The sequence below is a fragment of the Macaca fascicularis genome, chromosome 2 (genome assembly GCF_037993035.2).
Source record: "Macaca fascicularis isolate 582-1 chromosome 2, T2T-MFA8v1.1".
Classification (NCBI taxonomy): domain Eukaryota; kingdom Metazoa; phylum Chordata; class Mammalia; order Primates; family Cercopithecidae; genus Macaca; species Macaca fascicularis.
This window is the reverse complement of record NC_088376.1, coordinates 184,171,377-184,198,151: the sequence shown is the minus strand read 5'-3', so window position 1 is coordinate 184,198,151 and position 26,775 is coordinate 184,171,377. Positions and strand designations below refer to the sequence as shown.

The 26,775-nt window shown below is 36.2% G+C and overlaps 1 protein-coding gene and 1 pseudogene across 6 annotated transcripts in view; both read right to left on the bottom strand.

The window, feature by feature from the left end:
* The window catches only part of DCBLD2 (discoidin, CUB and LCCL domain containing 2), a 92,716-nt gene that overhangs the window by 46,186 nt on the left and 19,755 nt on the right, over nt 1-26,775 (bottom strand). For all 6 annotated transcript variants that reach the window (XM_005548335.5, XM_005548333.5, XM_005548334.5 and 3 more), the window contains exons 2-3: nt 25,191-25,418; nt 1,790-1,927 (exon numbers count right to left, since the gene is read on the bottom strand). In XM_005548335.5, coding sequence (XP_005548392.1) covers nt 1,790-1,927; nt 25,191-25,305 — 253 coding nt within the window. In that variant the 5' untranslated portion in view covers nt 25,306-25,418. The remainder of the gene's footprint in view (nt 1-1,789; nt 1,928-25,190; nt 25,419-26,775) is intronic.
* Nucleotides 15,331-15,426, bottom strand: LOC123572142 (small nucleolar RNA U3; annotated as a pseudogene).

Sequence of the window (26,775 nt, the reverse complement as noted above, 5' to 3'; positions counted from 1 at the left end):
ATTAGGAGGTTCTTGATAATGTCCTCATTTCATACAATATGAAGTAAAAGCCAATTTAAACTTTTAAATGGTAACTTAATTCAATGCTGACTATCAAAATATCAACTTTTAAAAATTTAAATGATTGTTTTGATATATTCTTATACTAGCAACACTTCTTAAACTTTCTCATCATGGTACCCCTACATAGCAGGTGGAAATGAACACATCCCACAGCAGCTAAAACATATGAGAGATTTCACGCAGGTCTTGCATTTTATCTTAGAGATTCAGGTAAATTTTGGATTCTATTCTATTTAATAATCTTTTGTTTTTAAACTTTTAAGTTTGGGGTACATGTGCGGGTTTGTTACACAAGTAAGCTTGGGTCATGGGGGCTTGTTTTACAGATTATTTTATCATCCAGGTATTAAGCCTGGTATCCATTATTTATTTTTCCTGATCCTCTCCCACCTCCCACCCTCCAAAAATCCCCAGTGTGTGTTGTTCCCCTCATGTGTTTTCATAATTTAGCTCCCACTTATAAGTCAGAACATGCACCTGCAGTATTTGGTTTTCTGTTCCTGCATTAATTAGTCTGCTAAAGACAAGGGCTTCCAGCTCCATCCATGTCCCTGTAAAGAACATCTCGTTCTTTTTCATAGCTGAATAGTATTCCATGATGTGTATGTACAAAACTTTCTTTATCCAGTCTATCACTGATGGGCATTTAAGGTGATTCTAAGTCTCTGCTATTAAATAGTGGTGCAATGAACATACATGTGCATGTGTCTTTATGACAGAATAATTGATATTCCTTTGGGTATATATCCAGTCATGGGATTGCTGGGTTGAATGGTATTTCTGTCTTTAGGTCTTTGAGGAATTACCACATTGTCTTCCACAATGGCTGAACTGACTGACACTCCCACGAACACTGTATACTGTTTCTTTTTCCGCACAACCTCACCAGCACCTGAATAACCTTGTTTTTCATTTTCCCCCTTTACACCACATTTTCCTCCTAAACATTAGCAATTTAGAAATACACCATGTTTATTTCATGCTGTCTGAGCACTCCTCAGGTACCCCTGGGGATGTGAGATCTTATTCTTTGAAAATAATGGTAGTATGGTCTTTAACACAGCACTATGAAGCAGTAAACTGTGAATAATAACGTTTTAAATTGATATAAAACATTTCAATAATTTATAAATTTTAAAAATGTTATTATAGGCTGGGTGCAGTAGCTCACACCTGTAATTCCAGCACTTTGGGAGGCCGAGCCAAGCAGATCACCTGAGGTCAGGAGTTCGAGACCAGCCTGGCCAACATGGAGAAACCCCACCTCTACTAAAAATACAAAATTAGCCAGGCATGGTGGCGCATGCCTATAATCCCAGCTACTCGGGAGGCTGGGACAGGAGAATCACTTGAACCCGGGAGGCGGAAGTTGCGCTGAGCTGAGATCGCACCACTGCACTCCAGCCTGGGCGATAAGAGAGAAACTCTGTCTCAAAAAAAAAAAAAAAAAGTTATACAGTTTGTGTTCCAACCTTATAAAAATAAAAAAAATCAGTATTTCAGCAGTATTTCCTCTACTAAGGAAAGGAAAGTAACATTCATGTACTTTTATTTTTGGAACTTTGAAACTGATCTCACCTTATTTGTCAAATTTATATATATGCTATTAACTGTTCAGTCTTTCTGCTCTATTCCAATTTCAGAAAACAGCTACTGAAAAAAAGCATTTTATTTTTGTTATTAGAAATTACAAACTGTAGGAGCCACTGCATAAGGTGAAAATTACCTTGTTTATCTATAACAGAGTATGAGGCCAAAAATCCGCGTCCAGAAACATGGATTCCACTCATGAACAGCAATGTGATTTCATTGCCTTTTGATTCAATTGAATGGTTCATTTGCAACCCCAGACCACAGTATTTGCCTAGGAATGAAAGAAAATCAGATTATTTGCTGTGACTCTCTTTAAGTCAATAATATTTGCAATGTAGATAACAGAATCAAAATAATATACCAAGCTGGCTATTAAATTAGTATAAAACAAGGACTAAAATGTTTAATGATTATAAATCATATTACTCTGGAGGAAAAAAATGACAAGTAATGTCTATTCAAATGATTCAAAAGGAAAAGCAGTACATGCATCAGTGAACTTATAGAGATTAATTTCCTGTGAAAGACATATATACTCTTTAAAAACAATAATAAGGGACTAAAAAAAATTAACAAAATATTTCATCCAGGCAGGTGGTTCACAAATGAACTGATGGTTAATTAGCAGTATTCTTAACATGCTTCCCTCAAACCCCCTTAGATTCTGACCTCAGGTCACACCTCAAGCCTTTTTGTGGACCTACTCAATTTTACTTCTGAGGGTTGTTGGATTTCTAGTTAATCTCTTTAGGTGATCACATTTCATCCCATGGCTTTAACTATGATCTGACAACGCACAAGCTTAACCGTCCATCCACAGCTTTTTCCTTAAATGTCAGATGCATATATATAACTGTGTGCCTAACTTCCATCCTTTAATGTCTATCACAAGGGTGTCCAATCTTTTGGCTTCCCTGGGCCACACTGGAAAAAGAATTGTCTTGGACCACAAATAAAATACATTAATACTAACGACAGCTGCTGGGCACAATCAATCAATCAATCAACCAATAAACAAACACAAAAAATAAATCACAAAAAAATCTCATAATGTTTTAAGAAAGTTTACGAATTTCTGTTGGGCCGCATTCAAAGCTGTCCTGGGCCACATGTGGCCTGCAGGCCACAGGTTGGACAGGCTATAAAAAATAACATATCCTCAGTACAGATCTAAGATACTAAGATAAAAAGGAAGAAGAAGGAGAGACATTAAAGCAAGACATACACTAATAAATAATAAAAACTGATTTTCTTATGTGCTTGGTAACTTGTGTAAGAAATTCTGAATAAGGACTTTCAAAAATGTTTTAAACTATGGCAACATCACTTGAATAAGAGTCATGTGGACTTCCAAGAATCATTTTCAAGGATGATACTTGATTTTATGAGTAGAGAATTCTAAGGAATTGACAAAGAAAACAAAACAAAACCTCACTAGAACTAGTAAAGAAACTTAGCTAAGTCACAGGATCCATATACAAATATCAACTGCATTTCCATATATGCTAGTGCAATCTGAAATGAAATTTTTAAAACTCCATCCATAATAGCATCACAAAAGTCAAAAAACTTAGTAATAAAATTGCTGTAAAAAGTTCAAAATCAGCATACCTCAAAACAATAAGAGCTATATATGACAAACCCACAGCCAATATCATACTGAATGGGCAAAAACTGGACGCATTCCCTTTGAAAACTGGCACAAGACAAGGATGCCCTCTCTCACCACTCCTATTAACATGGTATTGGAAGTTCTGGCCCTGGCAATCAGTCAAGAGAAAGAAATAAAGGGTATTCAAACAAGAAGAGAGGAAGTAAAATTGTCTCTGTTTGCAGACGACATGACTGTATATTTAGAAAATCCCACTATCTCAGCCCAAAATCTCCTTAAGCTGATAGACAACTTCAGCAAAGTCTCAGGATACAAAATCAATGTGAAAAAACCACAAGCATTCCTATACACCAATAACAGACAGACAGCCAAATCATGAGTGAACTCCCATTCACAACTGCTGCAAAGAGAATAAAATACCTAGGAATACAACTTAAAGGGACACAAAGGACCTCTTCAAGGACAAACCACTGCTCAAGGAAATAAGAGAGGATATAAACAAATGGAAAAACATTCCATGCTCATGGATAGAAAGAATCAATATTGTGAAAATGGCCATAATGCCCAAATATATAGATTCAATGCTATCCACATCAAGCTACCATTGACTTTCTTCACAGAATTAGAAAAAACTACTTTAAATTTCGTATGGAACCAAAAAAGAGTCCACATAGCCAAGACAATCCTAAGCAAAAAGAACAAAGCTGGAGGCATGAAGCTACCTGACTTCAAATTATACCACAAGGCTACAGTAATCAAAACAGCATGGTACTGGTACCAAAATGGGTATGTGGACCACTGGAACAGAACAGAGGCCTCAGAAATAACACCACATATCTACAACCATTTGATCTTTGACAAACCTGACAAAATCAATGGGGAAAGGGTTCCCTATTTAATAAATGCTGTTGGGAAAACTGGCTAGCTGGCCATATGCAGAAAACTGAAACTGGGCCCGTTCCTTACACCTTATAAAAAATTAACTCAAGATGAATCAAAGACTTAATGTATAACACCTAACACCATAAAAACCCTAGAAGAAAACATAGGCAATACCATTCAGAACATAGGCATGGGCAAAGACTTCATGACGAAACACCAAAAGCAATGGCAACAAAAGCCAAAACTGACAAATGGAATCTAATTCAACAAAAAGGCTGCACCAATTTATTCCCTTCTCCCCAGCAATATTGGAGATAAAGAAACTGGTAACTTGTTGTTTTCTTGATTAACTTTTCCAACCTGTGTTTACTTGTAAAATTTCCTGTAGTATGTGATCTTTTAATGCTTCTAGGATATTCCTTTCCTACTTCCTTCTCTCCTTCTCTCTTTCTTTCTCTCTCTCTCTTTCAAACGGAGTCTCGCTCTGTCACCCAGGCTGGAGTACAGTGGCGTGATCTTGGCTCATTGCAACCTCTGCCTCCCGGGTTCAAGTAATTCTCCTGTTTCAGCCTCCCAAGTAGCTGGGATTACAGATGCACACCACCACACCTGGCTAATTTGAGAGGCTACCTCAGCCTCTCAAAGTGATGGGATTACAGGCGTGAGTCACTGCACCCGGCCTTCTAGGGTATTTCTTACCAGGATTCCCTGTCAGTTTTATTTTTAACTTCTTTTATGTTACATATATGGCAAAAGGAAGATTTTTCTGAGTAAGCCTGAACTAATCAGGTAGGCCCATTAAAAGCACATTGTTTTCTCAGGTTGCAGAATTGGAAATAAGAGAGACACATGCCAGGTGTCCTGGAAGAAAGCAAACATCTATGTAGCAACTTGCCTATCAGGGTCATTGCAAGTGGCCTCTAGAAACTTAGAGCAGTCCCTGGCCAACAGTAACCAGGAAAATGGGGACCTCAGTTTTACAACTGCAATGAACTGAATTCTACCAACAACTAGTACACTTGGAAGAGAACTGTGAGCCCCAGGTGAGAAACATATTCCCAGCTAACACCTTAACTTCAGCCTGGTAGGAACCTGAGCAGAGAATTCAGTCATGCCATGCAATGCCCAGATTTCAGATCCATGGAAACTGGGATGATAAAACTGTGCTCGTTTAAGCTGCTAAGCTTGTGATAATTTGTTATGAAGCAAAATAAAACGGAACACAACCAGGAATTTAGTGTACAGTCCAAGAATATCATGCTTTTGGATAATTGAATCTGATAGAGGTATGGAGGAGAAGTTAGAATTGATGGCTCAGGACCCGAATCAGCCCACAGGCCTCTTGGTCTGTACAGTTCTGGGCTATACTCTCCTTCAAAAATGTTTAAATTAGGTGTTAAAGTTTTCAAAATCTGGAAACCTTACATACATTCTGAATTTCCAACTTCTCTTGAAAAATCACAAGGAAAAAAGGAAATCTAGGCCAGTTTTCTAAGTGATTGTCCTTAAGTAGCAGCTATCCCCTTTAAAAAGAAAGTCACACTCCAGTTTGCCACAGCCCTACCACTCCACAATGCCCCCCAGTCCTGAAGCTCAGCTATCATTTATCATCATAGCTATGCTGTTATTCTTCATATGCCTAGGCCATTTCACTTCTTTATTTCATCTGTCTAGACCCTGTTGGCAGTGAGTTTGTAGCCACTTGTATAGAGTGTAGAGAGCTCATGGTCACCATGCCTCTTCTGATGTCCACATTAACCACAGTAGATGAACAGCAATAAATTAAGCTCTAGAAGATGTTAAATGGAAACATTCTGTATTCAAAAGACAGGTGAGATAGTGCATCTGACTCTGATAAACCAGAAGTATAGTTAATACTGTTACTATAAAATCTTCTGCAGAAATCTTATTTATGTTCTCAATTAAATGGAAGCTCATTCAACTTGCTGAGGTGTGCCATGGAACAATGCTTTCCTTAGGAATCTGCAACTCAGAAGGATGGACCAGAGGGCAGAGAGTTACTTGCTAGAACAAAAGCACATCAGCTCTGTCCACTTTCAGTAGGGGGAAATGAAGCTTGCTTAAAGAGCATAGATTCTAATTTACAAACTTCTTTACAAACAGGTTTTTTTTTTTTTTTTTTTTTTTTTTTACTAGTATAGGAGCATCTCCGGTCTCAAAAAACAAAATTTGGAATTCTCAAAGGAACTCATTTATTGAAACCCTGAATATCCAGGCACTAAGCCAGGTAGACTGGGGATTCGGTGATGGAATGAGGCAGTAATGCTCTCAGAAAGCTTAGTGTAGTGGGACAAATCAAATGCACAGTTGAATCCTCTAAGGTACAGAAGAGGCCATTATAGTGCCTGGACAATGTTTACCATAGATGCTATCATTAAATAACTCCCGTCAGTAAAGTTTCTTTAAAAAGTCTGGCTTTGAGGACCATTGTCTTATGCTTGGTGGGCCAGAGTGAGGTGGAGATGTACAAATTAACTCCCTGACTTGGAGTTGTTGAGTGTCCTCTTTTTGAATGTCTAAAATGTCTTCCCATAATCATTTCTCTTATACTGTGAATAAGCTGTTCTTTCTGGCTGGATTTAGCCTTAGTTTTAGCTGCTTCAGCAAAGACTTGCCTGCAGAAGATAATGATAGGAAGGTATAGCTCTAATTTCTTTTTAAACAATTAGACTATTGGGCATATATTTAAAATGGGACATAACGGATATTTACTAGGTTTAAAAGGGATTTAGCAATATTACTAAAAATGAATTTGCCTCTCCTTCTAAAATATAGTGGTTTTAGAAAAGTATTTTAAATTATATTTTTCTACAACATATCATAGTTATTGTACATCTTGATTTTAGAAAAGTAGCTACTTTGGTGTTTTTCATCTTAAGCAGCAGATCTGATATCTGCACATTTTAAAGTGAATAAATGCTGCATGGGAAAATGTACCTTGATACTTTGACTCCTACCTCACACAACACAACTAAAAATCAATTCTGGACGGATTGACGATAATATATGTAGAAACAAATCCAATAAGGCTTTAAGTGGAAAACTTTGAGAACAGCTTCATGACCTAGAAATGGGCAAAACTTTCTTAAACAGAACACAAAAAGTACTAACCATAAAATAATTACTAAGCACAAACTACATAAAATTAATGTCTATTTATCACAAGATAACAATAATGGAGCAAAATGGCAATCCATAGCAGTGGAGAAGATATGTGTACTACACCTAAAAAGAACCCATTACCAGAATATATACAGAACTCCAACAAATGAATAAGAAAAGGATCTCCCAACAGAGAATATGCATGAAAACGTAAACAGATTCTTTATAAATGAAGATATTCAAATGGATAATAAATGTATGAAAAGAGCACAACATCATCAGCTCTCAAGGAAATACAAAGCAAACTATGTATAACATGCCATCAGTACACACACACCAGAACAGTTAACGTGGAGAAAAGCAGAGAATGGTAACTGGAACTCTTATACACTGGTAGAGGGTGTAAAATAGTACAGCCACAAAAACATTTGGCAATAACTGCTATAGCTGAAAATATGCAACCCAGCGACCCAGCGATTCCTCTTCTACATATAGAAATGTGTACTTACGTACATCTTCAACATAAAAAAGGGTCAGTTTTACTACACTCACACCAACATAACATTAAAATTTTAATTTTTTTATGAATCCAAAAGTCAGAAAAAAATGTACTTAGTTTTAAAACTTTGCATTTCTTTGATTATAAGCATAGCTGCCTCCTCTAAAATCCTTTCAGAACTGTAGCTCAGACAAAAGAGCATATAGGTTTTTACCACTATCTACAATGGTAACCAAACAGTCTTGACAGAAAAATTTATAGCATTCAGATGTGCTAAAAATAAGGTAATATCAAAATTCTCCATCGAAATTTTCCAAGTGGGCTTTCCTTCTCTCTTATGAAACTTCTATTTTAGTAAAGACTTTAAGAGTTATCTTTTGGAAAACAAGCCAACTTCTGTAAAGAAGAGAGCTTCACATTCTATTTCTTAATAAAACATCTTGAAAAGGTAGTGATTCAAGGTCCTAGCTCTAAGTTGACAGATTCTTTCAGTATAGCTGGCAGTTTCTCATGCCAAGTATGCTAATACAAAAAGCAATGAGTCATAATAATCTGAAGACTTCAGCAAAACCAGATGTGGTGCCAAGCATCACAGATGAGACATTCATAGAATATCAAGAAATTTCTTTAAAGCTTTTCTGAAAAAATATACTCTTCACTACTTAGGAGATGTCAAAATCTTTTAATATCCACTTAAAAGGCTCACAAATTGGAATTCTTAGATGGGGCCAGGATCTCACAGGAGAGTACGTTCCCTCCAGTTAAATGTTGTTGAGAAATGGACAGTTGTCAATTCCTCAATAATCTGCCTCAAAATCTCAGAGGAAACATTTAGGATACTGAAAGAACAAAACAAAACAACAAATATATAGGCAATCTCTCCCGAACTACGATCTCTCTCAGAAGAAAAAAAAATACATTAACGAAGAGGCCTATTATGAGCTACAAAGCTTATAAACCGCTGCAAACTGCCAGCCCTATCCACAGAAATACAGAGGTACAATGTTAATCTACTTAAAAATACACAGTATAAAAAGAAAACAAAAAATGTGAGTCCCTAAAATTTAGTTTATGAAAACCCTCACCCCCTACAAAAACAGCGACAGAAGGAAACTACAGCACAGCACTCCAAACTTAATTAAATGTCCTCAAACATTTGGGATATGATAAAATATCTTGAACCATAAATTCAGAAACTAGGGGCAGAAATGGACAAAAAAGCAGAAAGAAATGAGAGTTGGTTGACCTCAGGAAAGAAATACAAGAAAAGACAAAAGTATACCAAAAATGAAGAATTAAGACCACATTATAAAGTGCACAAGGAATTACAGATTCTAATGAAAACATAAGGAATGTTGAAAAGAAGACAAAAAAACAGACTAAAAAGAATATTTAGAAAGTAAAAAGGTGAGAATGTGGCTGAAATGAAAGGGGATATAATGGCAAAAGTTTCAACTGATGTATAAGTATTAAAAATAAATACACAAAGCAATGGAACAAATATTAATATTAAAAAATAGGCATATAGGATTACCTCAAACTAAAATGCTTTTGCATAGCAAAGAAAACAATCAACAGAGTGAAGAGACAGAGAAAGAGAAAACACCTGCAAACTATGTATCTGGTAAGGGGTTAATACCAAAAGCGTATGAGGAGGTCAAACAACTCAAAAGCAAGAAAACAAATAACTTTAAAAATGAACAAAGACCTAAGTAGGTACTTTTCAGAAAAAGTTTATGAAAACAATCCCCTCCCCTATTATACAAATAGCCAACAGATATATGAAAAACTGTTCTCCACCATTAAACACCAAGGAAATGAAAATAAAACCACAATGAGATATCACCTCACACTTGCTAGAATGGCTATTATCAAAAAGACAAAAGATAAGTGTTGACAAGAATGTGGAGAAAATGGTACCCTTCTACACTATTGGTGGGAATCTAAATTAGTATAGCTGTTCATGAAAACCAGGATGAAAGTTCCTCAAAAAAATTAAAAATAGAACTACCAAATGGTCCAGTAATTCTACTACTGGGTGTACATATCCAAAGAAAATGAAATCAATATGTTGAAAAGACATCTACACTCCCATGTTCACGGCTGCATTATTCACAATAGCTAAGATATGGAATCAATCGAAATATCCATCAGTAGATAAATGGATAAAGGAAATGTGGTATATGAACACAGCAGAGTACTATTCAGCCTATACTAAAAAAACAAAATAAACCCTGCCATTTGCAACAATATGGATGAAACTGGAGGACATGATGTTAAGTGAAATAAGCAAGGCATAGAAAGACAAATGCTACATGATCTCACTCACATGTAGAATCTAAAAAAGACAAACTCACAGAAGCAGAGAGTAGAACGGATTGAAGCGGGAGTTGGAGGGATGAGTTGGAGAGATGTTGGTAAAGGGACACAAAAATCTCAGTTATACAGGAGTGATAAGTTAAAAAGAACCACTGTATAACAGTGTATTTACTTAAAAATTGCTAAGAGATTTTTAAGTGTTCTCACCACAAAAACGTTAAGTACGTGAAGTAATGCATTTATTAGTCTGATTGATCCATTCTACAATGTATACACATATCAAAACATAATGTACATCATAAATACATACAATTTTCATGTCATTTAAAAATCATTAAATAGGAAGTATTAAAACTATAATCCAAGAAAATTTTCTAGAAATAAAGGAAGACTTGAATTTACATACTGAAAGAGTCCACTGGATACCAGTGAAAACTAACCTGTAATGATCAACTTCAAAACATATCCTTAGAAAATGAATAGACTTTAAAGGTAAAGAAAAAAATCATCATGGTCACTGTACAAAAACCAAATGCCTTGTAATGGCAAGAGAGTTCAATTGCCATCAGACTTCTCAAAAAACAATATGAAGTAAGGGAATCATGGAAAAGCACTTTTTTTTTAACTCGAAGAAGTAACATTTGAATCCAAGATTTAGATATTATCAAGCAGCCCCTTCAAGCCTAAAGGCCATAAAAAATTTACAAAGTAAGCAGTTTTCAACATGCGAAATCTGCACCATAAGCCCTTCTTAAGGAATCAAGCTATTCAAAGATGAACTTCATCCCAACAATAGACTAGTGGTTGGACTTGAGGAAAAAGACTGACAGTGATCATTTATCATATTTACTTATAGATCTAGAACAGTTAGAGATGGGGTTGAAGAATAAGAAGATATGATACATGCTGTGTGTTATGAATGTATATTCTGAAAGTGCTACGATTTGGACGTTTGTCCCCATCAAATCTCATGTTGAAATTTTATTTTTAAAATTTTTCAATAGCTTTAGGGGTACAAGTAGTTTTGGTTACACAGATAAATTTTATAGTGATGAAATCTGGGCTTTTAGTGTACCCATCACCCAAATAGTGTACATTGTACCCAACAGGTGATTTTTTAATCCCTTACCACCTTCCCCCTTTCTGAGTCTCCAATGTCCATTACAGCATTCTGTATGCTGTCATTTATCCAGAAGGTTAGTCCCCCCTTAGAAGTGAGAACATGTAGTACTTGGTTTTCTGTTCCTGGGTTACTTTACTTAGAATAATGACCCTCAGGTCTATCCAAGGTGTTGCAAAGACATTATTTCATTCTTTTTAAAGGCTGAGTAGTATTCCACTGTGTGTGTATGTGTACATCATATAAATATATATATATATATATATATATCTCCTTTTTAAAGGCTGAGTAGTATTCCACTGTGTGTGTATGTGTGCATCATATATATATATTCTTTTTAAAGGCTGAGTAGTATTCCACTGTGTATGTGTGCATCATATATATACATATTTTTTCAAGGCTTAGTATTCCACTGTGTGTGTGTGTGTACATCATATATATATATATATTCTTTTTCAAGGCTGAGTAGTATTCCACTGTGTGTGTGTGTACATCATATATATATATATGTTCTTTTTCAAGGCTGAGTAGTATTCCACTGTGTATGTGTACATCATATATATATATTCTTTTTAAAGGCTAAGTAGTATTCCACTGTGTGTGTATGTGTACATCATATATATATATATATATATATATATCCTTTTTAAAGGCTTAGTATTCCACTGTGTGTGTGTGTGTGCATCACACACACACACACACACACACACACATATATATATAAAAAACATTTTCTTTATCCACTCATTGATTTGATGGACTCTTAGGTTGATTCCGTATCTTCTCCATTGTGAATTCTACTGTGACAAACATACTAGTGCAGGTATCTTTTTCATATAATGACATATTTTCCTTTGGGCAGGTATCAGTAGTGAGACTGCTAAACTGAATGGTAGGTCTAACTTTTAGTTCTTTGATAAATTTCCATAGTGTTTTCCATAGAGGTTGAACTAATTTACATTCTCGCCAACAGTGTATAAGTGTTCCCTGTCCGCACACAACAAAAAAAGAAGTTTTTTGACTTCTTAATGGCCATTCTGACTAGGGCAAATTGGTATCTTGTTGCAGTTTTAATTTGCATTTCTGTGATGACTAGTGATATTGAGCATTTTTCATATGTTTGTTAGTCTTTTGTGTATCTTCTTTTGAGAAACGTCTGTTCATGTTGTTTTTCTACTTTTTAATGGAATTATTTATTTTCTTGCTGATTTGAGTTCCTTGTAGATTATGGACATTCGTTCTTTGTCAGATGTATAGTTTACAAATATTTTCTCCCATTCTGTAGGTTCTCTATTTACTCTCTGTTTACAATGCTGATTATCTCTTTTGCTGTACAAAGCTTTTTAGTTTAATAGAGTCCCCTTTATTTATTTTTGTTGCATTTGCTCTGTCTCGTACTCATAAATTCTCTGCCTATGCCAATATCCAGAACTTTTCCTAGGGTTTCTTCTAAAATTGTTATGGTTTCAGGTCTTATATTTGACCCTTTTCCTGTTTTCAAAACAAAGGTGCGGCTTGCTGCCGGCGCTCATTTAATTTTACATAAACACGCTCTTTGAGGCTGAAGCAAATCTGAGTGATAGTCAATGTGAAAATAAAATATAAAAACTGTTTTTCGAGTTATTTCTAAACAGAACTAACATCAGAATTGTCTGAATCATCAGAATCGCCTATTTCAGAAAAACTGAATTCATCAAACGAATCTTTGACCAACTTTTCAAGAACAATATTAACATCATATGTAGGAACGCTGTTTTCTAGGATTTGACATTTTCAATGATTGAGATTATATTTTGTAAGTGGAAATACCGCTACTAAAAACGGAGTGCTATAAATAGGATAATGTCTTTTGTTTCCAAAGTTGATATACTAGAGCAATGCAAAAATAATAATAACAGGGTGCTATTTTGTGGAAAATTTACTTTGGGGTAAATGATGCAGCCGCAAGCGCCACTGGTGAGTATTCTCAGAGCAAATGGGGAAAGGGTTAAGTCTTTAACCCATCTTGAGTAAAGTTTTGTAGACAGTGAGAGATAGGGATCCAGTTTCATTCTTCTATGTATGGCTATCCAATTTTCCAGCACCACCGAATGAACAGGGTGTCCTTTCCCCCATTTTATGTTTCAGTCTGCTCTGTCAAAGATCAGTTGGTTGTAGGTATTTGGCTTTATAGCTGAGTTCTCTATTCTGTGTTATTGGTACATGTGTCTATTTTTATACCAGTTATCATTCTGTGTTGATTACTGTCGCCTTGCAGTATAATTTAAAGATAGTTAAAGTGATAACCCCAGAGTTCTTTTGTTTGCTCAGGACTGCTTTTGCTATTCAGGATTTTTGGTTTATTTGAATTTAGGATTTTCTTTTCTAATTCTGAGAAAAGTGGTGTTTTTGGCAGGATATGATGGCACACGCCTGTAATTCCAGCTGCTTGGGAGGCTAAGCCAGGAGGCTGAGGTTGAAGTGAGCCAAGATTGCACAACTGCACTCCACACTGGGTGAAAGAGTAAAATTCTCTCTAAAAGAAAGAAAGAAAGAAAAAAGGCATTGGTGGTATTTTGGTAGAAACTGTATTGAATGTGTAGATTGTTTTGGGCAGTATGGTCATCTTCACAATACTGATTCTTTCAATTCATGAGCATAGGAGGTTTTTCTATTTGTTTGTATCATCTATGATTTCTTTCATCAGTGTTTTGCAGTTCTATGTGTAGAGATCTTTCACCTCTTTGGTTAAGTATATTCCTAGGGTTTTTTTTTTTTTTTTTTTTCTTTCTTTTTTTGCAGTAATTGTAAATGGGACTGAGTTCTTGATTTGATTCTCAGTTTGGTACATTACTGGTACATAGCAGTAGTACTGATGTGTGTATGACGATTTTGTAACCTGACACTTTACTGATTCATTTATCCAATCTAGGAGATTTTGGAGGAGTCTTTAGAATTTTGAAGGTGTAAGATCACATCATCAGCAAACAGAGATAGTTTGATTTCTCTTTTCTAACTTAGATGCCCTTTATTTCTTTCTCTTGCCTGACTGTTCTAGATAGAACTTCTAGTACTACGTTGAATAAAAGTGGTAGAAGTGGGCATTCTTCTCTGTTCCAGTTCTTAGGAAGAATGCTTTCAGTTTTTCCCCATTCAGTGTGTTGGCTGTGAGTCTGTCATATATGGCTTTTATTATTTTAAGGTATGTTCTTTCTGTGCCTAGTTTGTTGAGAACTTTTTTTTTTTTTGGAGACACAGTCTTGCTCTGTTGCCCAGGCTGGAGTGCAGTGGCCGGATCTCAGTTCACTGCAAGCTCCGCCTTCCAGGTTTACGCCATTCTCCTGCCTCAGCCTCCCGAGTAGCTGGGACTACAGATGCCCGCCACCTCGCCCGGCTAGTTTTTTGTATTTTTTTAGTAGAGACGGGGTTTCACCGTGTTAGCCAGGATGGTCTTGATCTCCTGACCTCGTGATCCACCCGTCTCGGCCTCCCAAAGTGCTGGGATTACAGGCTTGAGCCGCCGCGCCCAGCCTGTTGAGAACTTTTATCATGAAGGGATACTGAATTTTATCAAATGCTTTTTCTTCATCTATGGAAATTTTTTTTGTTTTAATTATATTTATGTGGTGAATCACATTTATTGATTTGCATATGTTGAACCATCCTTGCATTCTTGGTATGAAACCCACTTGATGCTGAATTATCTTGTTGATATACTGCTGAATCTGGTTTGCTAGAATTTTGTTGAGGATTTTTGCACCTATGTTCATTAGGAATATTGGTCTGCAGTTTTCCTTGTTTGTTGTGTCTTTTCCTGGCTTTGGTATCAGGGTGATACGGGTTTCACAGAAATAATTAGGGAGGATTCCCTCTTTCTCAATCTTCTGGAATAGTTTCAGTAGAATTAGTATCAGTTCTTCTTTGAATGTCTGGTAAAATTCAGCTGTGAATCCATCTGGTCCTGGGCATTTGTTGTTGTTGTTGTTGTTGGGAGATTTTTTATTACTGATTCAACCTCACTACTTATTACTTGGGCCATTCAGGATTTCTGTTTCTTCCTGATTCAAACTTGTGGGGTTGTGTGTTTCTAGGAATGTATCCATTTCCTCTAGACTTTCTAGTTTGTGTGCATAGACATATTCACAGTAGTCTTAGATCATCTTTTCCAGTGTTCTACACATTCAGAGAAACTTTCTAATCATAAACTACAGAAATGATCTCTGAAAGCGTAGTCTTCATGTTGAAGTTTAACTGCCAGCATGACAGTATTGGAAAGTGGGGCCTAATGGGAGTTGTTTGGGTCATGGAGCCAGATGTCTCATAAATTGATTAATGCCATCTCATGGGAATCAGTTCTAACTCGAACAGGACTCGATTAGTTACCATGATATGGGGTTGTTATAAAGCGAGTAGGCCTCCTCAGTCCCCTCTCTCTGCACAAGCCCCTTCCCCTTCCAGTTTCTTCCATGAGTTGAAGCAGCACAAAACCTTTATACAATGAGCTGTCCACTCTTGTACTTTCCAGTCACCAGAATTACGAGCCAAATAAAATTGTTTTCTTTATAAAACATCCAGCTTCAGTTATTCTGTTGTAGCCACACTAAACAGAATAAATCAGAGGAAACTGGGTACAGAAGGAAGTGGAAAGAAGTCTAGTTCATTGAATGTTATATAGGCAATAGGTAGAAAATAAAGAATACCATTAAAAACGGACAAACTGGATAGTAAATGATTAAGACAATAGGGACCACAGCCATTTAAAAAAGTATAACCTAGAAAAGCAGCACCTAGAACAAAACTATAAACCTTACCAAACACGAAAAGACACTTAAAAAAAACCCAGAAGGACAGAAAACAATGTAGAAAAATAAACCCAACAAATATAATACACATAACTTTAAAAGATATGGAAGAGTTAAAATGTATCAGTTATAAATAAATGAAAATGGATTTAACTTAGACATTAAAAAAATTTGCAATTTGGCTCATGAAGACCCAAAAATATGCAATATACAAGAAACACACCCAAAACAAAGTGATTCAGAAAGGCTAAAAATAAAAGTGATGGGCACAGACAGACACAGCAGGATAATGAAAACAGTAAGGAATAAATAGGAGGGTATGTGTGTGCTACTGGTGCCAAACAAAGGAGAATTCAAACTAAAAAGTACTATATGATGGGTAGGAAACCTTTAAATGTGAGAAGTCATAATTTAAAATGGAGATATTAGAATTATGAATATCTAGTCAACACAACACAGCAACTTTATAAAAGCAAAACCTCCAGGAGACACAGCAAAGAAAGAGAAAGAACCACACCAAACAGGAGATCAAGTAGATAAAATAAGAATATAGAAGACCAAAACAGCAAAATAAAGACAGATACTTTAAATGCACATCAAACTTTTTACAGTAGAGAGTAAACCTTCTCAACTATATATAGAATATTCACAAAAAAACTGGTCATACATTAGCTTATAAAGAAGTCATTAGAAAGTTCCATAAAGCAGAAATTTTACAATGTTCTCTGACTATAATGCAATAAAATTATACATTATTAGCAATAACAAAGAAAGGTCCTTCCAATTAGAAATAAACCTATTAAACAATTATTGGGTAAAAGAAAAACATAAACCAAAATCACAAAATTCCTAATAAATTATGTAATTGACCAATATTAATCAGTGATATCATTCTTAAGGATGTGATCAAAGTAAAATTCATAGGCTTAGATATTTTTATCAATAAAAATGAAAGAAAAAGTGAATTAAATTGCTAGCTAAAACTAGTAGTTAGAGGCCGGGCGCGGTGGCTCAAGCCTGTAATCCCAGCACTTTGGGAGGCCGAGGCAGGTGGATCACGAGGTCAGGAGATCGAGACTATCCTGGCTAACATGGTGAAACCCCGTCTCTACTAAAAATACAAAAAACTAGCCGGGCGTGGTGGCGGGCGCCTGTAGTCTCAGCTACTTGGGAGGCTGAGGCGGGAGAATGGCGTGAACCCGGGAGGCGGAGCTTGCAGTGAGCCGAGATCACGCCACTGCACTCCAGCCTGGGAGACACAGCGAGACTCCGTCTCAAAAAAAAAAAAACAACTAGTAGTTAACAAAGTAGGCCGGGCGCGGTGGCTCAAGCCTGTAATCCCAGCACTTTGGGAGGCCAAGATGGGCGGATCACGAGGTCAGGAGATCGAGACCATCCAGGCTAAACCAGTGAAACCCCGTCTCTACTAAAAAATACAAAAAACTAGCCGGGCGAGGTGGCGGGCGCCTGTAGTCCCAGCTACTCGGGAGGCTGAGGCAGGAGAATGGCGTAAACCCGGAAGGTGGAGCTTGCAGTGAGCTGAGATCCGGCCACTGCACTCCAGCCTGGGCGACCGAGTGAGACTCCGTCTCAAAAACAAAAAAAACCCAAAACAACAACAACAACAACAACAAAAGTAAAAAAAAAAACCCCAAAATTTTAAAATCATGAAAATAGAGATTAATAATGTAGACAACAGAAAAACAATAGCTCTAATAAATCAAAACGAATTTTTTGGAAAAATTTAACACAATAGGCATGACCCTAGCTAATTTAATGAAAAAAGAGGGTGGGAAGCATAAATATGTAAAACAAGAAATGACAGGAGGGAAACAACTATTGGAAAAACACTGAAATAACCATTTTAATAAATGTAAGATTCTATTTTACAGACATCACGACAAGTATATTAGATCACCTAGGTGAATGGGTAATTACCAGGCAAGTATAATTTATTACAATTGGACCCATTAGAGGTAGAAAGCTCAAACAGACCAATTTCCTGAGAAGAAACAGAGAACGTCATTAAGGAAGCATCCTACCAAAAACTCACCAGGCTAAGATAGTTTCACAGAGTGAAACCTTCAAATACTAGATTGTTCATATTCTCTGTAAATTTTTCCAGAGAAGTAAAAAGGAAAACTTCATATTTCTTTTTATTTATATGTATAATATCAATACCTAAGCCCGATAAAGAAAATGCAAAGTAAATTACAAATTAATATCACTTATCAATATTTATGCAAAAATACTAACAAAATATTAGGAAACATAATCCAATGCCACATTAAAAGAATGCTACACCATAACCAAGAGATATTTATTCCAACTATGCACAGTTGGTTCAATATTAGGGAACCCATTAATATAATACACCATACCAATAGATTTAGATAGAAAAACCATATCATTACCTCCATAGATGCTAAAAAAGCTTTTCAACAAAATTCAATATTCTTTCTTGATAACAACACTTAACAGAAATCAGTGGATACTTCCTATTATGGACCCGATACTGGTATGCCCCCAAAATTAATTGCTGTTGAAGTCCCAACTCTTAATATGACTACAGTTGGAAGTAGGCTCTTTGGGGAGGTAATTAAAATTAAATGGCTTTAATTTTCCTAAGGTGGGGCACTGATCCACAGGATTAGTGTCCTTATAAAAAGAGACATGAGAGAACCTGCTGTTTCTCTCTCCTCATCCCTCCAACCCCGTCATGTGAGGACACAGGAAGGTGGTGGCCATCCACAAGTCAGGAAGAGAGCCCTCGCCAGAAACTGAATTGCTTGGTATCTTGATGTGGGACTTCTAGCCTCCAGAACTCTGAGAAAGTAAATTGCTGTTTTTTAAGCCACTCAGTCTATAGATTTTGTTATGGCAACCTGAGCTCAGACACTTTAAATTTCCACTAAGATAAGGAATCTGGAAAGGATGCTCGCTATCTCCACTACTATTTAACATAGTCCTGGACTGGAGGTATTAGCCAGTACAATTAGATAAAAGAATCAACCATAGGCATAAGAATTGGAAAAAAAAGAAGTAAAACTATCTCTATTTGCAGATGTGATTGTATATCTGAAAATCCCTAGAAAGTGAATGATAAAACTAACTGAAATAATTTTAAAAACTCAGTAAAATAGCAGAAAAAAATCAACATATAGAAATATAGTCTTCACATAATTAGGAACCCATTACAGGACATAATAGCAAAACAAAAACACCTCCATCTCCATTGCAACAAAGAAGACAAAATGTTAAGGATTAAGTGTTAACAAACAATGTGTAAACCCTACATGAGAAAAAGTTTAAAACAATCCTTAAAGACAACAAAAGTAGATGTGATGAAAGGAGAAAAAAAAAAAGAGCTCTTGGTCTTGAACATGATAACTCAACATCATAAAGTTAATTTATAAATAGCACGATCTCAATAAAAACACCAACGAGCTTTTTTATGGAGTTAGATAAGCTGATACTAAATTTCACATGGATAAACGAACAGGTAGGAAGAGCTAGGAAAACACTAAAAATGAACATTTCTGAAAGGAAGCTAAGCCCTATCAGGCATTAACACACACTATAAAGCCTCTGAAAGCCTTTACAAAACAGGCACATTCTGGTATGTGGATAGATACATCTGTGGAGTGCAATCCAAAGTCCAGAAATAGACCCGAGCACATAGAGAACTGCAGTATATGATAAAGGCAGTATTTCAAACCACTGGGACAAAGATAAACTTTTAAATGCACGGTGATGGGGCAAGTGGTTAGTCATATGGAAAACACAATGAGATCTATACCTCATGCCGTACAAAAGAAAAAAACCCCGATGTACCAGGGATCTAAATATAAAAAATGAAATAATATAATTCCGCTACAAAAAAAATGGGTAAATTTATCTTTAGTTGGGATACAGGAAGAGGCTTTCTAACTATGACTTAGAATCTAGATGCAATTTAAAAAAAGACTAATGAATCTAACTGTTAATACATTTTTAAAAGTTTGCGTGGTTGAAAAAAAGTACCATAAACAAAGTCAAAAGACAACTGGCAAATTAGGAGAAATTATTTGTAGCATATACCACCATTATGTTTATAGACTAATATCCCTAAAAGATAATAAGAACTCCTAAAACCTGAGAGAAACAAAGACCAAGAAAACCTGACAGATGGGCAAATGGTGTGTGCCTGTTGTCCCAGCTACTCAGGGAGCTGACGTGAGCGAATTACTTGAGCCTAGCGTTCGAGGCCAGCCTGGGCAATACAGAAAGACCTGTCTTTAAAAATAAAAATAAAAAAAAACTTGACAGAAAAATGGGCAAAAGACAGGAAGAGCTAAAACGTAAAAAAAGAAAAAAAAAAGGGCCGTCAACATATGGAAAAAAACAGTTCAACTTCACTCATAGTAAGAGAAATGCAAATTACAACTATACTGAATACTATTTATCATTATCGATCGGCAAAACTTAAAAGACATGACAACTCACTTTGTTGGGAAGGCTGTGGAAGACAAGCATTTTTATTCTATGGAAATGCAAGCTGGTATAACTTCCAATTTGGCAATGTCTAACAAAGTATATAATTTACCTTTTGACTCAGCAATTGTACTTCAGGAATCTACACCAAAGACACCTCAAAGAATACAAAAATAGTTTATAACTGTAAAACATCGAAAGCAACCGATAGAATAATTCATAAAAGAGTGATTAAATAAACTATGATACATCCACATGATGGAGTCCTATACTGCTGTAAAAAGAATGAGGACTATCTCTACAAAGTGATGCACAGTGATTTCCAGAAAACACTGATAAGTGGGGGGAAAGCAAAGTACAGAAGAATATTGAAAGAATGTTAAATTTTGTGTAAGAAAGGAGAAAACAGAAAATATAAATGTCATTTGTATAAAAGAGTACAGAAAAGATAAAGACTAATGCAATTGGTTAGCTACAGGGAGTGGGTGGAGATGGGGTTAAAAGGATAGAAGAAATGCACTGTAAAGGGGAGGAACGTCATTTATCTATCTTTTTGTACAGTTTTAACTTTGAGAATCATATTAATGTTTAACATATTCAACAAAAGAGAAAGAAAACCAATAAGGATGAAGAAAAAAACCTATAATGGAAGATGAACAGAAATAAATAAACCAAACCATGTTTCAAATGAGTAACATAACCACATTGAAGGGCAGGTGGTGATAGAGTAAGAACCAGCCCAAATAATTTTTTAATGTAGTATTTAGACTGTAAGTCCTGAGGTATGAATTCTAGGTAGCAGGCTTCTTTCAGTTCTAGTCATGGGTTAGCAATTCTAAAACTATTTTCTGGTTATAGCACTGAACAAGTAAGTAAATACAGGTAATGGGAGCAAGATTTCTCACTGTCAGAGAAGTGAGTTAGAAAGAGAGAGAGGAAAAAGACAGAATGAACCCTATAATGTTGCATTAGTACTAAAGGTATCAGCATAAACTCATGCTCTTTAATACAGACAGATGAATATAAAAAGATATAACACAGGCACATGTACATGCATATGTATAAACAAATGTCTATTTACTAAATCTGTCTGTTGATAGGGCATATGGTAGCTCATTGGTCTAAACCTAGCAACCAGACATTGATTTCTAATACCATTCTCCACTAAAAAGAACCAGGGTTCCTTGAAGAAATGGCTGATTCCAGGGCTGGAGTAGGGCAAGCACAAGATAAATCTAGAATATCCCATGCCGGAATATAAAGAAGTACTCAAAGAATGATAAAGACATCACCAAAGGACACAGGAGCTAGCATGAAGAGGCTCCCACTGGAGATTTGGGACAATCTGAGCACCAAAATAATGACAGGAAAGGGTGATAAGTGATGGCCTAACATACGAATCCACTGACTTCACACTGAGATAAACAAACAAATGGGAGAGAAGGGAAAGATCCTGTTTTCAGGTAGGAAAAAAAAACAAACCATAAAAAATATAGATGGAATAATGAAATTAGAAAATCATTGATTCATACAAGATTAATACATCCCAAATCTAGTGGGTGTAAGTTTGATGAGTAACAGTATATTTCCACCATTTCAAAGAATCTCCCAATCAGACATACATTGGTTTTGAAGAGCGGCATAGTTACAGTGTAGAAAACTGGTAGACATCACCTTAGCCAAAATATCAAAGTTAACAGCCCCAGAAATGGGACGAATCAATCTCACGTGCCATGATATGATACACTGAGAACATCACTTCTATGGTATTCTTGCCAAAAGTCTGACACTGGAATCTTATCATGAGGAAGCAGAAGACAAACATCCCACAAAATAATTAGCCCATATACTTCAAATGTAAACATCAGAAACACAGAGAGACCAACGAACTCTCTTCTCCTTTAATACTTGTTTTCTAAACGGGCACTGAGAAAACATGATATAGGGGGAAAAAAAAAGATTCAGTGTCATTATCACTGAAATCTTGATGCCCACAATGTATTTGTTTCTATCCTGTAGTTGTCTGCAGACCTATCTTAACCAGAATGTTAAATGACTATTCTTGAATTATCTTTATTTCTCTGCAATATGTTAAGAAACTTTTCTACCACTAACCATAGGCTGCTACCAAATGGAGGACCAGTGGGTATACGGTAGGTGTGATGGGGGAAGGGTGGGTACACACTGAAGCCCAACAGGGACCATCATTACTCAGGCCCCTTGACCTTTCTGTAGCTTTCCATTCACCTATGAGGAGAACAGGAAAAAGCAATGGAAATAAGGGTAAGCTGAGATTTATTAAATACCTACTACACACCAAACACTGCAAAGTATTACTTCTTTTAATCTTCAGACTGTACAGAAAGTGACTATGTTAAGTCTGGGCAGGTTCAACACTTTGTAGAAAAAGGACTCTCAGCAAGTAACTCCGGGAGCTTTGAGAACTCAGCGAGCCATTTAAAACCTGTGCTCAGAATCTTCCCCATGCCACTCCTCCTCTCTAGCAACAGTGCCGCTATTTATTGTCTAAAGATATAATTCTCTTGCCTTATTTTAACAAAACCACTTTTCTTTATTGGAATTTTCAAAATTACACAAAAGTAGAAAGAAGGTGTAACAATTCTTATCTGCCCATTACTCAGCCTCACCAAGGCGCCCTTGTTTCTCCTATCCTTCTCCCTATTTCTGATATACTTAAACATAAATCCTAGACATTTGAACTTCAGAATGTCTCTAACAAATTAGAACTTAACAATAATTTTAACATTATTACATCTAAAACAGTAATTCTTTACTATCACTGAATGCCCAAAGCTTCAAATTTCTATGATAATCTTAAAAATATTTTCTTTCAGTGGTTAGCTTGAATCAAGATCCAAGCAAAGTCTACATATTACTTTAGGAAGATACGTCGCAATGTAGAACAGTTCCCTTCCCCCTCCTCCTATTTTTTTAAATGCTATTTATATGTCGAAGAAACTAGGTCGTTTGTTCTCCAGAATTTCACATATCCTTAATTTAGACCTTACAGTCAGTAGAATGTATTTCTCTATCTCCCTTATTTCCTGTAAAGTGTTAGAGGGGTGACCAAACTGTGGTTCACTTTTTCTCACTGTTGTTTAAAGAATGCCCAGGTGGTACTGTGTGCTCTCTACTGCATCTGCAGGAGACATTTACTATCCAGTTATCTTCTATTAGTGTTAATATTACAGTAAGTTTTTCTACATCCTCAGGCGATTTGTGTTCCTAAAACTTTGTTCAACACCATATATTCATGCAATATGCATGTGGTGCTCAAACCACCAGGTTAATCAAGAGCTGACTGAGAAGCAACAGAGTTTATCAATCAGCAGCCTGGGAGATAGGGCAGGAATTTTTCCTCTGGTAGGTAAGAGGCCAAAAAGTAAAGAAGAAATGAAGGACTTCACTAGAGATGGAGAGGAGGCCAGAGGATGAACACAGTACGATATTTAAAGAACAGTATACTGGATTCCTATTATAGTTCTGAAGGATATTTTACACACTGGATCCAAAAAATGTTTCTAAATAAACTCACAGAGAATTCTTAATTGTATAATGGTAGTTCACCTAAAAAAGCCTTACAAATTTTTCCACCTTTCTTGCTTAAGAAATGTACTGATGCCTAAATCAAAGGTTTTTAACCTTGACTGCAAAAGAGATTTTCCCAGGAAGCGTTTAAGATACTGAGGACTGGGTTCCACCTAATCAATTCGGATTCAACTGGTCTAGGATGGTAACTGGGTTTATGGTATTGTTTACTACTTAGGTGGCTCTAATATGCAGCTATAATTGAGAACCACTGCTCTTAATCAAGAACAACAATGGCAACTACCATTTACTCAGCATATATTATGTCTTAGGTGCTGTTCACTTTTCTAAGCACATTACACATACTAGTTCATTCCCTGTGTTTTTCACAAGATAAAAAATGGAGAGGTCAGGTAATCTGGCCAAAGTCACACAGCAAGCTGATGAGAGTTATGCTTTAATCCCAGGAAGTCTGGATCCAAAACTCTTGCTTATAATCACCATGCTATACTGTCTCCTAAGCATGAATTATACATGTATTCTTCAACTGCAAATAAAATTATGAGACGAAAACATTTTTAAAAATGAGATAACTGGCCAGGTGTAGTGGCTTACGCCTGTAATCTCAGCACTTTGGGAGGCTGAGGTGGGTGGATCATCTGAGGTCAGGAGTTCGAGACCAGCCTGGCCAACAGCCTGGCCACCATGGTGAAACCCCAGCTCTACTAAAAATCCAAAAAAAATTAGCTGGGTATGGTGGCAGGCACCTGTAATCAGCTATTCAAGAGGCTGAGGCAGGAGGATCACTTGAACCCAGGAGGTGGAGGTTGCAGTGAGCCAAAATTGCGCCACTGCTCTCTAGCCTGGGCAGCAAGAACGAGACTTCATATCAAAAAAGAAAAAAAAAAAAAGAGAGAGAGAGAGAGAATTAACTTCCTCCTTCTCAGTAGTACAGTGGCATCTTGGGTAAGGGTACCAATATGTGTTTATTAGGAAAATAAGTAAGTAGACAAGAATCTTCTCTTCCCAAAAGACTCAAATTCGAGATTTTTACACATATTCAATAATTCCCCACATAGCACTTTATGCAGCATGGTTATTTCATGTTAATATCAAAAAAATACATCATAGAGACAATGATGTATTTACAGGCACATTTACAAAAAAATGTCCTACCTATTTCAGTTCTGCTGACTCCAATTCCATTATAAATTCTCAAGTAATTAAAGTGACAAGAATCAGAATCTTCAATGTCAAAGTCACCAAATTTGATGCGAACTCTCTCTCCCATCTTCACACGGATCTCCCATTCACAAACAGTGCTGTTGGGATAGGTCTGTGGGTAGTTTATGGATGTAAGGGTTCCACTCTCAGGGCCTAGTACAGTGTGTCCACATCCATCACCTTTAAAAAAAAAAGTGAAAAGAATGATAAATTATTCTCACATATTTTACTTCCTCTATAATGATTTTTTGTGAAGATTTAAAAATATGTATGACATCAAACATTTTATACCACCCATACTTTCTATTTAATTTTTTTAACAGACAAATCATTGTACATACTCATGGGGCTCATAGTGTTGTTCTGATACATACAATGTATAGTGATCAGATCAAGGCAATTAGCAAATGCATCATCTCAAACATTTATCATTTGTGTTACCTGAAACTACCTGAAACTACGTAATTTTGTTAACTATAGCCATCCTGCAGTGGTAGATTCCTCCTATCTAGCTGTAACTTTGTATCCTTTAACAAATCACAAGACTTAACATTGTTATTAGTATCTATCTATTCACAGGAGCCAAGAGAAGCCAAGTTAGGTCAAAATAATCAATGGTTACCTATATAATCTATAAGTTCAAGGAGATTTCAATTCTAAACAAATAAAAGTAAATATAAATTAGTAGTTATTAAACATACATATACATATTATAATAAATCCAATCTTCAAAAGAAGAGCAACTTAAGAGTAATTGTTCAAAAAGTGAACGTAAAATATAAAAATATGTGATCAGTTTCATCGATTTACAAATCATGAACTAAAATATCTGTGAGAAGCTGAATGATAATCTCTTTTTCTTTACTTTTAAAAAATTATACAAGTTCTGGGGTACACGTGCACAATGTGCAGGTTACATAGGTATACATGTGCCATGTTGGTTTGCTGCACCCATCAATCCGTCATCTACATTAGGTCTTTCTCCTAAGGCTATCCCTTCCTCAGCCCCCCATCCTGACAGGCCCCTCCAGTGTGTGATGTTCCCCTCCCTGTGTACATGTGTTCTCATTGTTCAACTCCCACTTATGCGTGAGAACATGCAGTGTTTGGTTTTCTGTTCCTGTGTTAGTTTGCTGAGAATGATGGTTTCCAGCTTCATCCATGTCCCTGCAAAGGACATGAACTCATCCTTTTTTTTGGCTGCACAGTATTCCATGGTGTGTATGTGCCACATGTTCTTTATCCAGTCTATTACTGATGAACACTTGGGTTAGTTCCAAGTCTTTGCTATTGTGAATAGTGCTGCAATAAACATACATGTGAGTATTTCTTTCTAGTAGCATGATTCATTATCCTTTGGGTATATGCCCAGTAATGGGATTGGAGGGTCAAATGGTATTTCTAGTTCTAGATCCTTGAGGAATTGCCACACTGTCTTCCACAATGGTTGAACTAATTTACAGTCTCACCAATAGTGTAATAGCATTCCTATTTCTCCACATCCTCTCCAGCATCTGTTTCCTGACTTTTCAATGAT